This window comes from Moschus berezovskii, chromosome 19, assembly GCF_049115385.1.
Source record: "Moschus berezovskii isolate FMDL1 chromosome 19, NW_MosBer_1.0, whole genome shotgun sequence".
In the NCBI taxonomy this organism is placed as follows: domain Eukaryota; kingdom Metazoa; phylum Chordata; class Mammalia; order Artiodactyla; family Moschidae; genus Moschus; species Moschus berezovskii.
Window position 1 is genome coordinate 58,006,388 of NC_142478.1, and position 23,859 is coordinate 58,030,246.

The 23,859-nt window shown below is 46.8% G+C and overlaps 1 protein-coding gene across 2 annotated transcripts in view; it reads left to right on the forward strand.

Annotated features, from left to right (window-relative positions):
* Positions 1-10,925: 10,925 nt before the first annotated feature.
* Positions 10,926-23,859, forward strand: part of CUX2 (cut like homeobox 2) — a 277,084-nt gene continuing 264,150 nt past the window's right edge. For both annotated transcript variants that reach the window (XM_055405600.2, XM_055405601.2), the window contains exon 1: positions 10,926-11,058. In XM_055405600.2, the coding sequence (XP_055261575.1) occupies positions 10,996-11,058 (63 nt within the window). In that variant the 5' untranslated portion in view covers positions 10,926-10,995. The remainder of the gene's footprint in view (positions 11,059-23,859) is intronic.

Here is a 23,859-nt window from a genome sequence, read left to right on the forward strand (position 1 = left end):
ATCATTATTTTTTCGATCCTATGGAGCCAAGTGGATAATTTTTTTGGTTCATGGGAGCCAAGAGCTAGGAAATCAGAAGTTCCAGGGAGGCTGAGGGAGTGGTATCTGACGGACTGCCTGCCAAGGTGACAAACACAGACCCTGTTGGTTCTGATTTGTCTGAATGGCATCTTCTAGAAGTACCTCCATTCACTTCCCTCCTGCCCTGAACTTAAACGGCAGAAAAAAATAGAACTAGGGTTAAGGCTTTTGCAGCAAAGCTACCAAAAGGTATAGGTTTTCCCACCCAGCCTCCAAACAATGCTCAGCCATTTTCCTGTTGAGTGAACTTGGGTGAGCTAGTCTGTCTCTTTGAGGCTCAGTTTGCTCATCTGTAAAATGGACGTAGACATGATAGATTGTGAGATTTGCCTAGAATGTTGGTGAAGCCCCCAGTGCATAGTAGGCACCGTTATGACAGTGACGATGACAATGTGATGACTGGTGAAAAGAGAAGCATAAGCATTCACATCTCCCCATCTTACCAAAGGAGGAAAAGAACTCTTTTGTCTTTTTGTTTGGCTACTGGATGGTATTTTGCTGATTAGATGCAATCTGAGAACCTCAAATTTGAAAAAGAGGGAGAAACTAGAGCAGGGGGATGGAAATGGAGACGAGAGAGAAAGAACTGAGGAAGATAGGACCTGAGAGTGTGCGATGAGTGAGAGATGGGTGAGCCATTTTAGATGAGAGAAATTAAAAATAGAAATTGGAGCGGTTGCTTTAATGAAGGGAACTTTGGGAAAGAAAGAAGCAAAAAGGATTTTAAGGCATTAAGCTCTTCATGCCCCACCCCTTAAGAAAGCCTGCAGTAATAGTCTCTACTTTTCAATGAAGCTGTAAGGGTCCAGTTCGTGGAGTTTTCTTTGGGTGGTGGATGGTGCTGGAGGTCTCTGTTGCTCTTTTCCAGGCACAGGGAAGATCCATGGCTGTCCTTGACAGTTCACAGACCTGGAAGCCCGTGGAGGAATAGGTGCCCTCATGCATGAAGCCAAGTGGGGCCACTTGAGCTAGATATGTGGGCTCTAGGAGAGATGGAGAACCAAATGGGTGCCCTCAATTCTGTGGTGGTTATCTCAGGTGACTTAGATCACACCCACTTTGCACAGCTTGCTGCTGAAATAGGGGTGCAGAATTAGAAGGCAGATTTCTGCCCTGGGGCCAGCTTCTCAGGAACTTAGGGAAGCTGTGTACCTGAAGAAGAACCTGTGCCATTGGGGAGCAGAGTTCTAGAAACTCTAATTAGCTAATGTTTCTAAGTCTCCTGGAAGCTGCCAGGTGCCAAGTGGTTTTTCATTCTGGGGATAAGAATGTGCAGTCCTGATTCTGGCCAGGACTAAAAGGTTCCCTGGGTTATTATGTGACCAGAGCTATTGGGATGCTTAAAAAAACACAACAAACAGACACAGCATAGTAGAGTCAGCTTAATAAGGATATAATTTTCAGTTCAGATGTTCTGTGCTTTTGGAAAAAGGGGAATGGGTTGAGTTTCTTTAAATTCATAAGAGTGCAGACCCCTCCACCTGGAGTTGATCTTTGTATGTAGTGTGAGGTGGGGTCTAATTCTATTTTTTCCCGTCTGCACAGCCAGTTGGCCCAGCACCATATTGAAAATGAAGTCTAGTTTATAATGCCAGTTTTGTCATCTGTTTTGTGAGTTCATTCTATACCAGTGTGAATCTGTGTCAAAACTTTTAGTCACCTGAGTCTATTTGTCTGTCCTTCTGCTCCCTGTCTTTATTATAACAGCTTTATGATAAGTCTTAATATATGATAAAGAAAGTTCCCTCATCTTACTATTCTTCAAATTTACCCCAGCTATTCTTGGCCCTTGCATCTTTGTAAGAATTTTAAGATGGGCTTGTCAAGTTCTATGAAAAACCTTATTGGAATTTTGATTTGAATGGTCTTAAATTTATGGATTAATTTGGAGAGAACTGACATCTTTACCATATTACATCTTCCAGCCCATGAACTTGGGCTGTCTTTCTATTTAATCTGATCTTCTTTCATAGATATCTCAAGTGACTATGGTATTGTGGTATGTGCACCAGAGGCCCAGGAAAAAACAGATCCCCTCCACCCCAACTGAATTAAGATTCCTGATGAAAAAAATAATTTGTACTCATGAAGGAAATTATGATGATGATATGGGAATTATGAGACCTCTAAAACCATTTTTCAGGGCTAATTCTGTTAACCAATTGATATCTAATTTTCCTTAACTTTTTTCTTTGTCACATTTTAAGCAAATATTTGTTAATACTGTTGCATAATCTGCTTATGTTCACTTTACCGTATATCCTAAACATCTCTTCATTCAACACATATACAAACAACTCTTATCTTTCTGTCTCCCCTTTTTTTCTATTTTATTTTTAAATTATTTTAGACTATTATTTATTTATTTTTGGCTGTGCTAGCTCTTCGTTGCTATCACAGGCTTTCTCTAGATGCAGCAAGTGTGGGCTACTTTCTAGTTGCGGTGTGCTGGCTTCTCATTGCAGCGACTTCTGTTGTTGTGGAGCACAGGCTCTAGGGTGTGAGGGCGCAGTAGCTGTGGTGCATGGGCTTAATTGCCTTGCAGCATGTGGAAGTTTCCTGGACCAGGAATCAAATTTGTGTCCCCTGCATTGGCAGGCAGATTTTTAGCCACTGGACCTCCAGGGAAGTCCCCTCATCTTTCTTAATAATTGAATAATATTCTCTGGTAGATGTACTGGTCAGTGTGTGCCTGTGTGCTATAAGTTGCTTTAGTCATGTCCCACTCTTTGCAACCCCATGGACTGTAGCCTGCAAGGCTCCTCTTTGCATGAAATTTTACAGGCAAGAATACTCGGGTGGGTTGCCATTTCCTTCAGGGGATCTTCCAGTGTTTTGATTTCCGATCTGGGGATCAAGCCAGTGTCTCCTGCATTGGCGGGTGGATTGATCAGGGTCCCAGACCAAAAAAAAAATCACCTGAAAATTTTCATTTACAGAGGTGTGTGTTAGGGAATGTTAAGGCACCCAGATGCTGGCGAAAGAGAGCCATTTATACCTCAGATCTGAAGAGGTGTGAGGAGAGAGAAGTTACTGGGGCCCTGTGACAGCAGGAGAGGGACAGCCTGACAGGATTGTTGACTGTAGAAGGCCCCAGCCACTGCCAGGACTGCAGTGAAATAGGGAGGGAGCTAGCGAGTAAATATCCCAGCCTTTCTCTGGTCCTTCTTTGCTCTCATCAGGGCCTCCCACGGTCCAAACCCTGCTGGAAGCCAGGGATCAAGGAAGCCTGGGAGGTGTGGTCCGTAGGGGTCAGAGTCCGGGGACACTGGGCGGGGCAAGAGGAGAATGAGTGGGGAAAGGGAACAAAAGGAGACTAATCAGCACAGCAAGAATGCACTATCATTTGTTTAGTCTCTAACACGTGAGGGGAATCAGGCCCAGGGAGCCTGTCCCTCTTGTGTTGCTCCTCTCCAGTTTAATTGGTAATTGAGAGTTGGCACATAGTAAAGGCTACAGCCCTTGTTTTCTGGGCATCTGCTTTTCCTCTCCATAAGTGGCAGGGTGGGCTCAGAGGCAATGAGCCCCCAGGCTAATGTGAGTGAGCTCTGGTATCAGCGCTGGTTCTGCCACCTTCACAACCATGTGACCATGAGCCAGCCACTGCCTCTCTCAGGGCCTCATTCTTTCCATCTGCGATATGGGAATGCAGACCTCTGTCCTGTTCACTGTGAGGCCAATAATAATGAAAGCCACTAAATACAACCTGTGTAGGTGGTTTTACATAGACTAGCTCACTTAATCGTTACCACTTTGTACGATTATTAGCGCTATTGTACAATGAGGAAAATGAGGCAGAGAGAGGTAAACGAACGGCTTAAGGTCCCAGAGCCTGTAAGTGGCTGGAACTCACATCTAGACAGTCTGGCTCCAGAGTCACTCTCCTAACCACAGTGTCATTTTAAATGATTTATTTATAAAGCGTCCAACAGCCTGTGCTGTGTGTGCTTAGTCGCTCGATCGTGTCTGATTCTTTGCAACCCCATGGACTGTAGCCTGTCAGGATCCTCTGTCCATGGGGATTCTCCAGGCAAAAATACTGGAGTGGGTTGCCATGCCCTCCAGGGGACCATTCCAACCCAGGGATTGAACCCAGGTCTCCCGCATTGTGGGCAGATTCGTTACCCTCTGAGCCACCAGGGAAGCCCGAGAATGCTGAAGTGGATAGCCTATCCCTTCTCCAGGGGATCTTCCCACCCCAGGAATTGCACTGGGGTCTCTTCTTTGCAGGCGGTTTCTTTTCTAGCTGGGCTGCCACGGAAGTCCATCCAATAGCCATTCAGTTCAGTTCAGTTCAGTTCAGTCGCTCAGTCATGTCCGACTCTCCGCGACCCCATGAATCACAGCATGCCAGGCCTCCCTGTCCATCACCAACTCCCGGAGTTCACTCAAACTCATGTCCACAGAGTCGGTGATGCTATCCAGCCATCTCATTCTCTGTCGTCCCCTTCTCCTCCCGCCCCCAACCTTTCCCAGCATCAGAGTCTTTTCCAGTGAGTCAACTCGTCGCATGAGGTGGCCAAAATATTGCATTTTCAGCTTTAGCATCAGTCCTTCCAATGAACACCCAGGATTGATCTCCTTTAGAATGGACTGGTTGGATCTCCTTGCAGTATAAGGGACTCTCAAGAGTCTTCTCCAACACCACAGTTCAAAAGCATCAATTCTTCGGCAATCAGCTTTCTTCACAGTCCAACTCTCACATCCATACATGACCACGGGAAAAACCATAGCCTTGACTAGACGGACCTTTGTTGGCAAAGTAATGTCTCTGCTTTTTAATATACTATCAAGGTTGGTCATAACTTTCCTTCCAAGGAGTAAGTGTCTTTTAATTTCATGGCTGCAGTCAGCATCTGCAGTGATTTTGGAGCTCCAAAAAATAAAGTCTGACACGGTTTCCACTGTTTTTCCATCTATTTCCCATGAAGTGATGGGACCAGAGGCCATGATCTTAGTTTTCTGAATGTTGAGCTTTAAGCCAACCTTTTCACTCTCCTCTTTCACTTTCATCAAAAGGTTTTTGAGTTCCTCTTTACTTTCTGCCATAAGGGTGGTGTCATCTGCATATCTGAGGTTATTGATATTTCTCCCAGCAATCTTGATTCCAGCTTGTGCTTCTTCCAGCCCAGCATTCCTCATGATGTACTCTGCATATAAGTTAAATAAGCAAGGTGACAATATACAACCTTGACGTACTCCTTTTTCTATTTGGAACCAGTCTGTTGTTCCATGTCCAGTTCTGACTGTTGCTTCCTGACCTGCATACAGGTTTCTCAAGAGGCAGGTCAGGTGGTCTGGTATTCCCATCTCTTTCAGAATTTTCCACAGTTTTTTTGTGATCCACTCAAAGGCTTTGGCATAGTCAATGAAGCAGAAATAGATGTTTTTCTGGAACTCTCTTGCTTTCTCCATGATCCAGCAGATGTTGGCAATTTGATCTCTGGTGCCTCTGCCTTTTCTAAAACCTGCTTGAACATCTGGGAGTTCATGGTTAACATATTGCTGAAGCCTGACTTGGAGAATTTTGAGCATGACTTTACTAGCATGTGAGATGAGTGCAATTGTGCGGTAGTTTGAGCATTCTTTGGCATTGCCTTTCTTTGGGATTGGAATGAAGACTGACCCTTTCCAGTCCTGTGGCCACTGCTGAGTTTTCCAAATTTGCTGGCATATTGAGTGCAGCACTTTCACAGCATCACCTTTCAGGATTTGAAATAGCTCAACTGGAATTCCATCACCTCCACTAGCTTTGTTCGTAGTGATGCTTTCTAGGCCCACTTGACTTCACATTCCAGGATGTCTGGCTCTAGGTCAGTGATCACGTTATCGTGACTATCTTGGTCGTGAAGATCTTTTTTGTACAGTTCTTCTGTGTATTCTTGCCACCTCTTCTTAATATCTTCTGCTTCTGTTAGGTCCATACCATTTCTGTCCTTTATCAAGCCCATCTTTGCATGAAATGTTCCCTTGGAATCTCTAATTTTCTTGAAGAGATCTCTTGTTTTTCCTATTCTGTTGTTTTCCTCTATTTCTTTGCATCGATCGCTAAGGAAGGCTTTCTTATCTCTCCTTGCTATTCTTCGGAACTCTGCATTCAGATGCTTATATCTTTCCTTTTCTCCTTTGCATTTCGCTTCTCTTCTTTTCACAGCTATTTGTAAGGCCTCCTCAGACAGCCATTTTGCTTTTTTGCATTTCTTTTCCATGGGGATGGTCTTGGTCCCTGTCTCCTGTACAATGTCACGAACCTCCGTCCAGAGTTCATCAGGCACTCTATCTATCAGATCTAGTCCCTTAAATCTATTTCTCACTTCCACTGTATAATCATAAGGGATTTGATTTAAGTCATATCTGAATGGTCTAGTGGTTTTCCCTACTTTCTTCAATTTAAGTCTGAATTTGGCAATAAGGAGTTCATGATCTGAGCCACAGTCAGCTCCTGGTCTTGTTTTTGCTAACTGTATACAGCTTCTCCATCTTTGGCTGCAAAGAATATAATCAATCTGATTTCGGTGTTGACCATCTGGTGATGTCCATGTGTAGAGTCTTCTCTTGTGTTGTTGGAAGAGGGTGTTTGCAATAGCCATTAGTAGGTGCTTAATAGTGGTGATGGTTGACAGCGCTGTGTCAAGTGTTATGCACCTAAGGGGCTGCTGGCTTGGTTCTATAGCCAGTCACTTCAGCCTCTGGATCTGAGACCTAACCATGGGCCAGCCTCCAGGGACACACCCTTGCAGGTGTCGGCCGGACACTCCCGTATCCCTTACTCCTCTCCCAGGGCTGTTGAAAACTTCCAGATGAATTTGGAGTCTCTACTTTAGTCTTTCTTCCTTCCCGAGAACTGTGGTGGGCAACGTGGAGCTACTGAAGGACATTTTCTTTTGTTTCAGCTTTGATGCTGGGGATTTCGCATATCATTATGTTCATGGCTAAGGATCTGCCATTATCTTCCCCGGGATTCTTGCACAGTTTATGAATTTCCTAAAGGATCTGGCTCTCTCTCTGCTTGTGTTTTCAGGATAGGCTGCTTCAAGCCACCCTCTGCTTCTTCTTCTGGGATGGAGAAAGGATGTCTTCTTTGCCATTATAATAGTCATCCTGATATGTGAGTCTTTGAGAATCAGGAATCAACAAGCAACCTGATTAAGTTTTTGTATATCTGTGTATGTGTGTGTTTGTGGCAGGGAGAGTGTGCTGAGCACACAAAAAGACAGCTTTTCACAAAAATATTTAATATTTTATTACTTTAGTTCCCAAATCCAAGGCCGACTGTTTCCTGAAAAAGTCTGAGTTTGCTGGTCTTTCATTAAGGACCATCCATAATAATATCATTTCCTTGGCTAACTCCATTCAGAGGGTAAACACTTAACTGCTTAATTCATTATTGCTGAGCCTGAGACGGTAACAGATGCCTTTGGAACATAAGCCCCCACATCTAATAAGGTACAGGCTCACGATGCGCTTGGAATATGGTGGGGAGAGACGGCTGAAATTTATTTTGTGAATAAAGCAATAAGCCACTAAGCAAAGCTAATATGTTTCAGCCCAGACAGAAAGACACGATCATTCAGTATTTATGTAGCAACTCTTTCCTCAGTGGGACTGCAAGTTTCTACCATTAAAATTGTCGGAATTCTTCAGAGACTCACTGCATTAAGTCATTTAAAAATATCACAGACTTAAAACAATCTGAATTATTGGATTTTCTCGCTGCTCCTCGGTAAGCATGTTTGCTGTGGCAATTTCCTGCTCGGTCAAAGGTGCAGCCTACGTCAGTCAGGAAAGTAGAAAAGTTCCATGCAGAATTTTTATTTGGAAGTCCAATAGTCCCTAACAGTTGAGACAAAGTCAGACATAAATTTATTGTTTTTTCTTTTAACTTTGTCTTTTGACATAATTTCAGATTCCCAGAAAGGTTGCAAAGAAAGTGCCAAGAATTTCTGTGTACACTTCCTCTGGAGTCCTCAAATGTTAACATTTTGCAACATTTGCTATATCATTCTTTCTTTACAGATAGATTCTGATAAACAGATGCATATTGTTTTTGTCTGTACTGTTTGAGAGCTAGTTGCAGGCATGATGGCTTTCCCTTTACTCCTGAATACTTTAATATTCTCTCTGAAGGATATGTTGTTATATAGCCACAGTGCAATGATTAAAATCAGGAAATTAACATTGATACAATACTATTATCTAATCTGTTGATTTATTCTAACTTTGCTATTGGCTTCAGTTAATGCACTTTCTAGTAAAAGAAAACCCCGGATCATATATTTTAATCGCTTGTCAGATCTTTTTTGCTTTCTTTAATCTAGAATAGTTCCCCAGTCTGTGTGTGTTTCATGTGACACTGACATTTTTAAACAGACTAGCTGTTTATTTTCTAGAATTACCCCTCCATTTGGGTTTATCTGATATTTCTTCACAATTAGATTCAGATTATGCACAAATACCACAGAAGTGGTGGTGTATCCTTCTCCGTACATCATATCAGGAGGTATACGATGTCAGTTCCATGACTGCAAAGTCAGATGTAAATTTACACTTGATCTTAGCCAAAAGGCCGAAAAGCGATCAGATGTAAATTTAAAATAATCTTTCATCAAAACCTTGATTTGTTAAAAATTGCTTTGAAAGGTTTCACACTCACTCCAGATTTTCTACTACAGGTCTTTAAAAAACAGACTCAAAGACAAGGAAGCTGCAAGCTTTACAGATGCTCAGGAGAAAATGTAGCCATTAAAAAAAATTGCCATGCGATAGTTATGAAATTTCCCTAAATTCATTTTGCAGAATGAGAGCTGTAATTTAAACGTGAAGTTATCGAGAGCTGAGATAAACCACACATCACGTGCAATTTAATCTGGCAAGGAAACAGGCCACTCGGAATTGCTAACTAGGCCTAATTCATTACATCTTGGTGAACGCTGTACTTCTGGTCTTATGAGTCTTTCAACTTGTGCATTAATATATTTACCCAGGCCTTATGGAAAATGTATGGGGATGGTAACAGAAATACTGTATCCTTGTTTAAATCACATTACATTTTTTAAACAGCTCAAGTGATTGCTTAGAAAGATCACACCTTCTTTTGAAGCATTTATGAAACAATTATTTACATTACATTAAAAACTTTAATTGCCTTGAAGCACGTGTTCCAAGACACAAATATTGGAAAATCATCAAAAATATCCATCACGATTCTTTCTTCTTTACAACTCTTCTAAACTTTATCTTTTTTATAACCCTCTGTATTGATCTATTGTCCCAGACCAAGAGTGATGTCAGAAGTCCAAGCTGGGTCATAAAAAGAGAATATAATTTCCATTTGCTGTCTATAAAAGCAAATCTTTTGCCCAGAGAAAAAGCGGGGGAATGTCTCCTTTTTGGGGGTGGGGTGGGGCAGAGGCTAGGGTAGGATTGGTAGGGGGATATGTCAGAAAGGGTGACTGCTGGGTCAGGCGAAGTGTTAGTTATGAAGGGGGTTGGGAGGTCTGAGTTCCTCCTGGTTGGTGGGTGTAGGACCTTGGGAGGAGACTGGGGACTTCTCCCTTGCAGAGGAAAGACCATGGAAAAAATGTGAAAGAAATCTAGCCACCCCTGCTGTCCAGCGTCTGAAAAATTGCAGAAGACCAGAATTTCCCTCCAGCTGGGCTAAAGACTCTCTCCCAAAAGACAATCATAATAAAGGAGGCCCATACTGGGAAGGAGCCTGGGGTCCCCAACTAGGCTAAGGACCCGGAATAATGATTGTAACAGTGGCAGAGACATCTGTAGCTGTTAATGATCCAGAGCTAGGCTAGGCCCCCCTCAACATATAACGATAAAAGCGAACCCACTGTTGGGGGAGAAACCATTCCAGAGGTTTGGCTAAGAACCCTCTCCAGTAATGGGAACAGTAAAACGACCTCCCATTCTAAAGTTGTGAGGAGCCCAAGTAACTGGACTAAAGGCTCCTGAAACTAATAACAAGAATCTCTATTGCAGAGGACCCCCGGAAAGAACCCAGTGCTTTGACCAAGACAAGACATCGCCTCCTAATAATATAACTCTATAATGGCGTGGACCCTGCGCACGGCAGTGGTGACATTTCCGACAACTCAGTGGCGCCCCCGGGCGGCTGCCACCCGCCCACTGGCCGGCTCCCAACAACCCGCCGGCAGGGTAGTCTACACAGCTCTAGCTGGCGGCTGCTACCCTCGGATGCGAAGCTTAGCTGGCTGGCGAAGGAGCGGCGGCAGCCCGAGGCACGTGTTGTGTGCTCCGATTGCAAAAGAAAAAAAAATGCATTGCAAACTATTAACTTTTTTTTTTTAAGTATGCATTGCTGGGGATGGGGGATAGACAGGTGCGAGGCGAGGGTAGGCGCCCCACGCACCCGCCGCCTCCTGCCCCCACAAACTTCCCTTTGCATTGATCAGCACGTTACGTCAGTATTGATAAGTTTGCAAAAGCCAAAGTCAAGTGCAATCGCGCGGCACACCGACCCCGGACTTGGGGGGGGAGATGCAGCGAGCGCTCCGCGGGCCCGGGAGCCGGCTGCAGGCAGGGCAGCGGCGGCGCCAGCGCCTCTCGGAGACGCTGCCTCCCCCCCACTCCTCTCCTCCCACCCCATCCCCGGCCGCCTCCCCCGGGCGGGCGCCCAGCTCCCCGCCCCGAGCCCTCCTCCCGCGCCCTCCGGGGGTTGGGGGGGGCGCGCGGCTCCCGGGCCCGGCGGCGGCGGCGCGGCGGCGCCGAGGGGCAGCGGGTGGCAGGAGGCCGGGGGGTGCCCGAGGGGCCCCGGGCGGTGGCGCGCAGGGCCCGGACTGCCGGCGGCGGCCCCGGGGCTGGGGGGAGTCCAGCCCGGATATTGAGTGCAGCCATTGAGAAAAGCCAAACTCTTGTGTGTGTGCGTCTCGAATAGCCCCCAAGATGGCCGCCAATGTGGGATCGATGTTTCAATATTGGAAGCGATTTGATCTACGGCGACTCCAGGTTAGTGCGGGCAGCACCGGCCGCGCGGCCGTGGGGAGCCCTCGGGCGCGCCCTGGGCGCACTGGGGAGGTCCCCGGGAGGGCGGTCGGGCGCCCTGGGGAGGCGGGCGGCGGCTGCTGGGGCTCGCAGGAGCTCGACTGCCCGCTGCCTATCGATAGGTATTAGGAATTGATCTCGCCGCTGCTCTTTGTTCGGTTCAATCATCGATTAGCCGCTGCGACCATGGAGAAGCGCTAGTGAGCCCATGGCCCGGGGAGCGAGCCGGCGGGTGAGCGGCGGAGTGAGGCGCGAGGAAGGCAGGGTCTGCGGTCCCAGGCAGGGGGCTGCAGGCGGGACCTCGGGCGACCCCCCGTGCGCCGCACTTTGCGCGCCTCCCAACTTCGCGGCGCCCGGGGAGGCCGCGAAGCGCGCCGCGTGCCTGTCCGCGCCCGGCTGGGGCTCGGGCGAGGGAGGGAGGGAGCTGGCGGGCTGGGAGGAGGAGGAGGAGGAGTGGGGGGGAGGCATCCGGGGTTGGCTAGGAGGCGGCTCCGCGCCCCGCCGCCCGCCGGCACCTCCGCCGCCGCCGCCCGCCTCGCTGCGCAGCCCGGACGCGCCGCCACCCGGGGGCCGCTGCTGCCGCCCCAGCCGCTGCAGCCACCACCGCCGGACTGGCCGCCTGCACCGGCAGACCTCTCCTCGGGCCGGGTTCTCGGGGTTCGTCTTTGCCTCTTGCTTTATCCCCCTTGCCAACCTCTTTCCAAGTCTAGGTGGGGACGGGCGGTGGAAATGGGCCCGGGGCGCGCTCAAGTTTGCGCTCCTGCCTCAGGGGCCTTGGAGAGCCGGGAGCTGCGCAGAGCAGGTGACTTCGGGCTCTTGGGCCCACTGGAACTTTTAAATAGGAGATTCCCTCGCTGTTTTCTGCCTCCTGCTTTTCCTCTCCGCCACTGCTCTCTTTTCTGCTCTCTCTAGTCTTTTCTTTCCCTTTTCCTTCTCTCTCCCTGGGGCGGCTCCCTTCCAAACTCCAGCACTTCTGGGAGTCTGTGTGTCTCCTCCGGATTTGGGGGTTATTCTTTCTGGCCCAATAGGAGACTGGGCCGCGGGGTGGAATCTCACAGAGAACTGCGCACAGGAGGCACACCGCTAGCCTCTCTCCTTTCCCAGGTGCCCCGGGATGCTCCTGACAAGCCCCCAAACCCAGGAGTCTTTCCGAGGCGCGGTGGGAACAAGGGGCGGGGAAGTGGTGCTGGTTACCGGGCGATTAAAGCATCCTGCCTTGGCCTTGACATTCTTGGAAGAAGGGAGAGCATCAGTCTGGAGATAAAAAGGGACCCGCTTTTTTTTTTTTTAAATCCGCCTGCAAATCTCGTTAAGTTTCTTCTGATAAGTGGTTGCAGTGCCCCCCTCCTCCTGGTGGCTTCCCAACCCCCCTCCTTTCTAACCCCTCACTCCCCGCAGGCCCCCTCCTTCAAAGCCAGTGAGCTGGAGAGAAAATCGGGGCACTCAGGCATGCAGTTAATAACTGCAAGTGCCTTGCAATTCCAGGTCCTCACTCGAGTTGGGGCTACAGTTTGGTGGCCATCTGAGGCGGGCAGGGCTGTGAGCTGTGGTTGCTGTTTTAAACGATGCTAAAGTGGCCTTTCTGGAAGAGTGGGGGATGGGGGAGGGAGAGAGAGAGAATGGGAGAGAAAGAGTTGGGCAGCCACATTGGGCTTGGCACGAAGGCCAATGGTAATCGTATTCCCTGCTAATGTTTGTAAATGAGACCCGGGCACGGCTGGGGGACAGCGTCTTTATTTATGATTGATGTTCTGTAACATAAGGAATGACAAGAACGTGGCAGACAAGAGGAGAGGAACCAGAAGGGCTGGCGAAAGCCCTTTGCAGGGTCCTATTGTTATTCTGGGCTGGAGAAAATTTCCGCAGCGAGATTTACAGCGCTGGTATTTGCTCCCGGTTGGCCGGAATGTCAGTTAACACAATTTTCATTAGATAACTCGTTTTCAATCTGGGGAGCTTGGGCTGCAACCGGGAGGTGGAGTGAGACCTGGGCTGGGTGCTGAGGGGTGGGTGCGGCTCCCAGGGGGCTGATTTCTGAGCTGGAGTGGAGGGGTTGTTGAACCTCAAGTCTTTCCTGTCTCAGGCTCAGGGGTCTTTTGTGGAGCTGTTGAGGTCACCCAGATCTTGATTCCAGTTGGACTCCCATTGATCTGGGAACCCTTTGTTAGGGTTTTAGAAGATGCTGAGGTGAAAAAGCACATTTGAACTGGAAAGGATGAAGATGGGGAGGGTGGAAAGCCTTGTTCAGGTGATGGGAAAATAGAGCCAGGACCTCTCCCCACACAGGGTGTATACTTAGGGTGCAGGAGGGAGGGTTATGTTCATTAAAACAATGGCTGGTGTGTTTGGCACAAAAGGAGAGGGCTCTGGGGAAAGGGTTAACCTCATTTACATGGATATTAAGTCCCTTTGGGAGTTTGAAAAGCTGTGCACTTTAAGAAAACAGAGGTGCATGTGGCGGTGGTGTACAGACATTGAGGCCCTCACACCTGCCGTGGTCTCCACCCTCGTCCTGAAATGTTCAGGTTTTCCCCTGCCCAACAGGCCTTCGCCCCCCACCCAGCCCCATATTCTCACTGATGGCATTTTTGTTGGACACGGATTATGAGCCTAAGCACTTTCGCCTCGGATCATCTCTTGTGCATAATGCTAATGACTCCTATGCCACACTTTTATTTTCATTTTTTTCCGTTCCCACTTTCCGTTTACAGGGGAGATAGCCAGAAAGGAAAACTTCAGCTGGCTCGTTCCAAGATCTGGGTAGGAAAGGTGGCCCCCACTGCAGGCCCTGTGCAGGCCAAGAGCTTTGGGCTCACTTGTCCTGTGGCCCCAGATGTTTGTGAGTGTGAGGAGGTGTATATAGCTTCAATTCAATGGTTTCATGCAGCCTGGTCGCTGAGTGTTGGAGTGGCCAAGGCAGCAAAGGCGGCCCATGTCCCCAGGCCAGACCGTGCTACCGACCCCACTCCGATACTGGCAAGAAGGTGACCTTGTACTGGCCCATGCACAGCCCTCTGGAAGTATATATTTTTCAAATATAGAAGCAGTCTGGTTATTATTCCTTCCAGTGCCATCTCTGGACACAGTGGGGCTGTTTTCCTAGGATGGAAGTCTGTCAGCAGTCTTAATGATGGTGAAGATGCTATGACATTTGGTACCCTGCTTCAGGATCCCTGAAACTGCTTCCCCTTTCTTTGCTGCTGCTTTTTCTCTCGGCTGCTAGCAGTCCAGGAAACGAGAAGAAATAAAATTCTATCCCAAAGTTAATGCTAGGCATATTTCATTTGGTTATAAGATTGCTTTATGGTGAACATTACTAATGCAGTATTTTTTTATGGCTTTTCTGTGTATAGTCGTCGTAACCGGATTCATACCTTTATGATTTTCTTTTTCTGCTTTACTTTGCCACTTTTTTTAATGATGCTCTGGGTCCAGTCTCTCGTGATATCTTTTTTTTTTTTTCCTTCAAAGAGTGTTAATCAAGCTAACAAGAGTTGGTGCTCAGTCTGAATGCACATCTGTTTCTTGGGAGGAAAGAGGTTGGCTGGAAGGATCACACTGTACAAACCTGGGAGGAAAAGGCAAATTCTGCTTGGGGTGTGAGCCTTTAGGGAGGAAAACTGATGGGTCCTCAAATGAGATAAGCTGGACTTTTTGTAAGGAGTTTTGGAGAAACTTCTAGGAAGGCTCAATTTCTTGGCGTACGGGAGATGGGACTTGATGAAATGTTTTTCTCAGCTCAAAGTTTAGAAAAGAGCGTGGATGTGATTAAAATATTATAACCTTATGATATTCTGAAGTGCATAAATTTTACATATCAGCCACAGAGAGTTTAGACATCCATTAGAGCCTCTGACAGCTTGACTTATCTAAATGTGCTATCATTTAACAATGTGTCAAAATTCCTCTTTCTTTAGATGACAGCAGTAAATAAGCTATCAGCCCTGTTGGCGGAATCCTAACTTTGGAAACTTTGCTGTAATAGAATTGCTGCCGGGGTGGGGAGCATGAGCAGACCAGGCTTGGTGTGGCCCAAGCCCAGGCCCATGAGATGGACTGGAATTAGGTGAAGGCTGTGGGAGGTTGGAGCGGGAGGAGAGGGAGTGGCGGGAGACAGAAGGGATTAGGGGAGATTTCTAGCAGCAGCTCTGTGAATACGACCAAACCATTGGCCAGCCCCCTGGACCCTTCCAAGTCCAACCAGTGGGTGACCCCATTCCATCTGCCTCTCCAATTCATTGCAAGCCACACCCTGTGAGCCTATTTTGCAGAAGGAGCTAGAAACAGGTGTTGAGAATTTATATAAAGAACCCAGCAGTCTTTTCTGGGCATCCCAAAATTCTGAATTTCTCAACTTGACAGAAATTGCTTCCCAAAGATGGGCCTCTCTTTGAATGTTGGAAGAAAAATGAGCAATGTCTCATCCTTGACCGCTTTTGCTGTTGGAGGTCTCGAAGTTTCTTTTATTAATACCTGAATTCACTGTAGAAAATTGAGAAACCACGGACAAGCCTAAAGAAGCAAATAAGCGTCTCGGTGGGTTATTTCAGATGAGCACAGTGCTATTTTGACCAGAGGGAACAGCTTTTCTGATGGTGGTGGTGCTTTTTTTTTCTTTCCTTTTTCTTTCTTTCTTCTTTTTTAAAACTCTTCTGTTAAAGGGAGGATTCTGTCTTCGAACTTGACATTCTGTTGTGGTAACCTTTCTTCCGTCAGATAGAATTTCAAACGTGAGCACCTCAGCTGGTGCTAAATTTGATCCTGGATGATGGTCGACGTGGCTGTCCAAAAACTATGGTTTTCTCTGTTGCTTTCTGAAAGGGCTGAATTTCTGGTGGCTTCCAGTTATCTAACTCAGACTGAGCCTGGCAGAGGTTGAGCGTGGGAAGGTGACTGAGATAGTGGCCTGCCTTTGTTTCTGCCTTAGGAAATCAGGGTTCGGTCTTCTCTTTGATTTTTCTGTCTGGGAGATGCTCTTTCTTAATGACAGTGGCTTATATCAAAGGTGTCAGGGAAGGTGGAAGTAGTAGGCAGAGGGGAAGGGCCCCAAGAGCAGCTAAGAAGTACAGTCTCTAGCACTCCTGGGTGAATCCCCTAACATTCCAAGTCTCCCATTTCTTAATCCATCACATAGACTGGTTGTGCTCATCTGGTTTGCTGTACTTGGTTGCTGTAAAGGGAAGGATGCTGACATACTTTGTGTGCCAGTTAAATGTATTGCCTTTTCATGACCTCAGGGCCCATATTGGCAGTGATGAGGTGCCATTGGCCTCTTGAGCAGAATTTTGAGATAAAAAAAATCATGTCTGGAATGGAGTTCTTGGTTTCTAAGCCTTGAGGATCCCTTCAGAAAATGGTTTGTAGTGTTTTGTAGGATATGAACAATCAATTCCTGTCATACTTAATGTAAAAATTCAGAGTCCTTTCCCCTGATTGTAAGACTCCAGGTAGTCGAGCGCCCCCACCCCCGCCCCTGCCGTTATCCTTCTGACTTCATCTCCGGCGTCTCTCCTCTACTTGCTTTGTTCTAGTCACAGTGGTCTTTTGGTCCCTCAGACTCGTCAAGCACATTCTTACCTCAGGGACTTTGCACTTGCAGTTCCCTCTGCCTGGGACTCTTTCTGCTGATCTTCCCATGGCTGGTTCCTTTTCATTTGGTCTCACCCCAAACACCTGAAGGAGCTTCAAGTACCCTTTAATGTACAAATGTGCTCCCCCTTCTTTAAGGGCGGTGTTTCCCTGAAGGTTTCAACCTCATGACCTTCTCAGAGGTGGCTTCTCTCTAGGCTCTTTAGAAACCATCTAGGTCTGCTGTCAGGGTTGGCAAACTTTTCCCGTGAAGAAAAGTTGGCAGGTAATAATATGCTTTAGGCTTTGTGAACCACGTGGTCTGTGTTGCAAGCACTCAGTTTTGCCACCGTGGCGTGAAAATAGCCATAGACAATAAAAATGAATGTGAATGGTTGTATTCCAGGAAAACTTTACAAAAACAGGAGAAGGGCTGGATTTGGCCTGAAGGCCGCAGTTTGCTGAGTCTGGTCTACAGGTCTGTAATGATGGCTGTAGCATGGCTGGAGTGTTTCACTTTCCAGTTAAGAATGTTAAGGTGGATCACATGTAGTTCCAGAAGCTTGTTCTCTACCCTTTCCCTCAAGAGGGAAGTAGGAGGAGCCAAGATGGTGAGGTGCCCCTGTCTAGCTTCCAGTCCTGGTTCCATCGCCTATTGGCGCTGTGATTTTTGGATGGGTCACTTAACCTCTCTAGGCCTTATTTCCTTGTCTCTAAATGGAACTAATAGTAATCTCCATCTTTCAGATTGCTCTTAAAGATTAAAGCTCTTTAAATGTGAAAGTGCTTAGCACAGTTTGGGACCCACAGTTACTGTTCCATAAGTGTTTTACTTCTTATTGTTGTTGGTATTTTTAGAGAGTAAGAGAGGAGTGAGAAAACCAAATGAGCAGTGGATCCTGGAATTTGCTGGCCTTGCATGCTTGTTTTAGAGATTACTGGGCACTTTTCTCTTCTCTTTTACTCCATTAATTACTTACTATATTAATATATTACTAATATTATATGTGATTTCTTATATCTTGGGAACTCGGACTATAGAGGTTGCAGTCTGGGAGCTATGTCTGGGCCACAGATATATCTGTCCAGATTAGTGCAATATTTAAAAACACTTTTTTTTAAATAAGCTTCTCAGCATTTAAAACACAGATGTTGCCTAAGAAATTCAGATATCCAGTATCCTGTACAAATCCTACACTCTGGCCGCACTCGGCAGGGAACGGAGACCTAGCAAGGGCATGACATGCAGAGGGAACAGTGGTGCAGAGACCCTGGGCTGAGGGTCTGTAGTGGATCAGACCAGCTCCAGGGGTCATGAGGAGGGTAGCTGTCAAGGCCACTGGCTGCCATTCTCCAAGTGCCAAATGTCAGATGAAGCTGCCTTTTCAGAAAAACTGAAAGGCCCTGACCAGCTTCATGAAGATACGTGATTAGCCTGCTCTCTCTGCTTTTCCTCAGTAGCTCAGTCACCCTCAAAGTGGGCCGGCGGCTTGTCCCCTCCTTCCTAGTCCTTTCCCTGTGCACCCCATCTGCCATCCTTCAGCCGAGTGAAACAGCATTTCCAAGATACGCGTTTGTCATTAAAAAGAAAGAAAGAGAAAAAAAATCAATCCTCCAACCTCTTTGGCCTGAGCTGGTTGTCTGCCCCAGACGCCCGGAGCCGAGCAGTGCTTAAGACTCTCTGAACCGCCGTTGCTCAAACTTGACGGGGTAAGTGGCTCCCCGGGAACCATTATGGTCGATTGACTTGTCCAGCCAGCTGTTTGGAGTGTGGGTGCTGCAGACAGAGAGACCACAGGGGTCACCAGGACAGCCAGGTCGAGTGCAGATTTCCTGAAGTGAGGCAGGCACTCAGAGCCTGGGGGTACCTATTTGAGGTGTTGGTCGGTTTGAGTGTCCATGGGCTCTGGGGATCTGAGGTGTGTAGTGTGGGCTGGAAAATCAAGCCCTACAGTCTCCCACTCCCCAAGATATTTAGTGAGGACTTGGAGCCAGGGGGCCTGGCCCTATCCCAGCTCTGCCACTTATCAGCTGTGTGACCTTGGGCAAATCACTTAACCTTTTTGAGCCTCGGTTTTCTCTCTTGTGTAAAACAGGGATAATAGTAGTATCTGCCTCCTTAAGGATTGTGGATTAGGTGCGTTAGTGCATGTAAAGTGTGAAATCTGTGCCTGGCACATAAATGTGCTATATAATGTTAATAATAATGACTGCTGTTGTCCTACACTTTGAAAATATATTGGTTTAGCCAAAAAATTCATTCAGGGTTTTCCATAAGATGGTACGGAAAAACATGAACAAACTTTTTGGCCAACCCAATATATTCACTCACAGTATAACTAAAAATTGTGTAAATTATAATAAATAAATATCATAAATAATAATAATATACTGGCAATATCATGGTGAACCGGAAGACAAAGTGCCAGTCCTCACTTAGCCCACAGACAATGGAGGGGGGTGGATGCATATCTTAATGGACAAACAGGTGTGTAGTCACACACGGACATTTGATTCTGAGATAGCATGTGGCAAAAAACTGCCTGAGTCTGAGCATCAAGGGAGCCCTCCTGGAAGAAGTGACCCTTTAGCCAAGGTGTCAAGGACAAGGTCAGGAAGAAGCATCCTTGGGAATAGCGTGTGGTAATACCTTGAGGTGTGTGGAAAAATAGTGTGTGCAAGAAACTGGAGGAAGGCAGTGAAGCTGGTCATAGATTCTGCGTGGCTATTGTGGTGGTGATTTAGTCGCTAAGTCATGTCTGACTCTTGCAACCCCATGGACTGTCGCCCACCAGGCTCTGTCCGTGGGATTTCCCAGGCAAGAATACTGGAGTGGGTTGCCATTTCCTTCTCCAGGGCATCCTCCGGACCCAGGAATTGAACTCAGATCTCCTGCACTGCAGGCAATTTCTTTACCAACTGAGCCAGCAGGGAAGCCCTGTTGGACCCTCCTTTATCCTCACTCTTGGCATCTGTCAGTTGGGAGTAAGGAGGAAGTATAAGATTATTTAGCACATGTGGCCTGGAGTGAATCTGTCTCAATGAGTACTTTGTAAACTGTCAAACACCATATCAGCCTTTGTTGTTGTTCAGTTGCTGAGTCCTATCTGTCTCATTGTGACCCCATGGACTACAGCACGCCAGTCTCTCCTCTGTCCTCCAGTATCTCCCAGAGTTTGCTCAATTCCTGTCTATTGAGTCAGCGATGCTATCTAACCATCTCATCCTCTGCCACCCTCTTCTCCTTTTGCCTTCAGCATTTCCCAGCATCATAGTCTTTTCCAGTGTATTGGCTCTTTTTATCAAGTGGCTTAAGTATTGGAGCTTCAGCTTCAGCAACTGTCCTTCCAATGAATATTCAGGGTTGATTTCCTTTCAGATTGACTGGTTTGATCTCCTTGCAGTCCAGGGGACTCTCAAGAGTCTTCTCCAGCACCGCAACTTGAAAGCATGCTCAGCCTTCTTTCTGATTCAACACTCACATCGTACATGACTACTGGAAAAACCATGGCTTTGACTATATGGACCTTTGTTGGCAAAGTGATCTCTCTGCTTTTTAATACACTGTTTAGGTTTCTCGTAGCTTTCCTTCCAAACCTTAAGTATTGCTTTTATTTTTTTAACAAGGTATTCAGCCCAATTCTTGCTTTGTTGCAAAATACGCCCAGTTCCCCAACTCCTGTTTATCTTGGGATCATGGCACGGGGCCATCAGGATTCACATCCCAGTTCTGCTTCTTCCTAGCTGTGTCCCTTGGGTAAGTTAGTTCCTCTTTCTAAGGTTTGGCTTTCTCAGCTGTCAGGTGGATATAATAATGGTACCTCCCAGTGGTGGCCCTGAGAATGCACCTTGCAGATCTTTGTCTATAGGGAGTGTGATGGGCAGGTGGCACCAGATCCTGCCCTTGAAGATCACCCGCAACTGCCACAGCCAGGGACTGAGTGTAACACACTGGTTCCTGGGACACATGGGACTCATTTGCAGGCTCTGGACTCCTCTGCAGTCTAGGGTGCTTCCACTAACCAGCCAACCTTACTTACCAACTTTCCTTCCTTCTTCTCTCACTCACGCCCTCCCTCCCTTTCTCTATTCTGGCTCCCTCCTGCAGGGTGCAGTTATTGATCCTGATAAATCTCTTTGTCTTGTAATCCTGCCTTTGTATCTTCTTCTCAAAGGACCACACTTTCCTACAGGAAAGATGAGATGAGGTTTGGACATCTACCTAAGGCACCTAGTGCATAGGAAGTGCCCACTGAGGTATCTTTTATGACTTGTTGGGAGCCTGGGTGGTGTCACTCGCGTTGCCTCTTTCTGGGGGCCTGTTCTTACCTGGGCCCACTGTGTGAGTAGGTCCTCCATTCCCGTTTGTAGCCCTTCATTATGTTTTGCTCTCATTTCCTGACACGCCTCCCCTTTTTTATTCAAGCACTCTGGCCCCCTCACTGTTCCTTGAACACACCAAACATATTCCAACCTCGGGGCTTTTGTACTTGCTGTTCCCATTGCATTTCCCAGACATCTCCTTAGTTTTGTCTCAGTCCATTCAGTCCTCTATTTAAATATTACTTCAGAGAGGTCCTCCCTAAGCTTCCAAAATGCCTCCCCGCCCCCTGCCCTGATGTGATAATAGATATTTATTTGTTCGTTTGTTTACCATCTGTATTCCTTCCTGGGCTTCCCTGATAGCTCAGATGGTAAAGAATCTGCCTGCAATTTAGGAGACCAGGGTTCAGTCCCTGGGTGGGGAAGATCCCCTGGAGAAGAGAATGACAACCGACTCCAGTATTCTTGCCTGGAGAATTCCATGGACAGAGGAGCCTGGAGGGCTACAGTTTATGAGGTTGCAAAGAGTTGGACATGACTGAGTGACTAACATGCATGTATTCCTCCCTGAGGAGGGCAAGGGCATAGTAAGTTCTTAATAAATATTTGGATAATGGAGTGGATGAATAGCACAGGCAGGGTGAGGTGGGAGCATCTGCCTTGATGCTACCTTGGGAGGCAGCCCTGGGGGACCCGGCTCCTCCCAGACCCCCAGCTTCTTCACCCATCACTGGCTCCTGAACTTCTCTCACGAGTGATTGGGAATTGGGCACAGGCCTCAGACTCACAGCGAACAAGGGTTTATCTTTAGCTCTGTGAGTCTTGCTTTAGAAACTGGTGACCCCAATTCCGGCCTGGGAAGTAGCTCCCATCCTAATTAATAAATCCGTTAATTAATTGCTGGGGCAGGCTGTGGACCGTTAGCAGTGATTTGGTGGCCTCAGTCACAGACAACTCAAAGCAGGTTCCTGCAATCTGTGAGATGGCTGTTGTGGGGGACACAAGATAGCCAGTTAACATGTTTTGGGATCCAGGTGACATTCTTCTCCTAAAGCCTGGTTCATGGGTCCATATGATCAGCCCAGCAGGCATCAAAGCGGAATCAGAGTCTCTGGACAGAGTCACTAGAGTTGGGGGGATTTCCTGCTCAGCATCCCCTGGGACTTCTAGTTTATAATCAGGCAGGAGGTCAGGACTGGAGTCTCCCCTTCCCTTTTATGGCTAAGATACCCTGTCCAGACCTCAGTTTTTCTGTCTAAAATAGAGCTTCCCGGGGTTGTTGAGACAGATTATTCATTCATTCACTTAATGAACATTATTCAGCACCTGCTGTGTGTCACGTGCAATGTAAAGTGCTGGGAGTGCAGCAGTCAACAAAACGGACCAAGTTCTTGCCCTCAAAAAGCTTTTCTTTTATAATCGCTTGGGGATAGAAGTACTTTTCTCCAAGGCTGTGAGAGGTAAAAAAATGACAAACCAATACAGACACAGCCTAGGACTGGGCTTGCTGTAAGCCTTCCCAAAATGGTGACTGTTGTTAATCATGATCTTTGTTAACAGCAGTAATAGTAATATGATGATGATGATTCTGTGAGGCAATTTCCACTGAATTTCAGTTACCCTGGGAGCAGTACCTGGAATGATTTGAGCATGGGCTTTGGGCCCTGGCCTTGCTGTTTCCCAACTGGGATGCCTTGGGTGATTTGCTGGATTTCTCAAAGTTGTCAGTTTCCTTATCTGTAAAGTGGGAATTAAATACAACCTTTACCTCATAGAGAAGAGACCTTATGGGGGTGTTGATGCAGTGACTGGGAACTGACTGTTGCTCACATCGTGAACTCCTTATTGCCAAATTCAGACTTAAATTGAAGAAAGTAGGGAAAACCACTAGACCATTCAGGTATGACCTAAATCAAATCCCTTACAATTATACAGTGGAAGTGAGAAATAGATTCAAGGGCTTAGATCTGATAGAGTGCCTGAAGAACTGTGGGCGGAGGCTCGTGACATTGTACAGGAGGCAGAGATCAAGACCATCCCTAAGAAGAAGAAACGCAAAAAGGCAAAATGGTTGTCTGAGGTGGCCTTACAAATAGCTGTGAAAACAAGAAAAGCAAAAGGCAAAGGAGGAAAGGAAAGATATACCCATTTGAATGCAGAGTTCCAAAGAATAGCAAGGAGAGATAAGAAAGCCTTCCTCAATAATCAGTGCAAAGAACTAGAGGAAGACAGTAGAATGGGAAAGACTAGAGATCTCTTCAAGAAAATCGAGATACCTAGGGAATATTTCATGCAAAAATGGGCTCAATAAATGACAGAAATGGTATGGACCTAACAGAAGCAGAAGATATTAAGAAGAGGTGGCAAGAATACACAGAAGAACTGTACAAAAAATATCTTCACGACCCAGATAATCATGATAGTGTGATCACTCACCTAGAGCCAGACATCCTGGAGTGCGAAGTCAATTGGGCCTTAGGAAGCATCACTACCAACAGAGCTAGTGGAGATGATGAAATTCCAGTTGAGCTATTTCAAATCCTAAAAGATGATGCTATGAAAGTGCTGCACTCGATATGCCAGCCAATTTGGAAAACTCAGCAGTGGCCGCAGGACTGGAAAAGGTCAGTTTTCATTCCAATCCCAAAGAAAGGCAATGCCAAAGAATGCTCAGACTACGGCACTCATCTCACATGCTAGCAAAGTAATGCTCACAATTCTCCAAGCCAGGCTTCAACAGTACGTGAACTATGAACTTCGAGATGTTCAAGCTGGATTTAGAAAAGGCAGAGGAACCAGAGATCAAATAGCCAACATCCGTTGGATCATCGAAAAAGCAAGAGGGTTCAAGAAAGACATCTGCTGCTGCTGCTA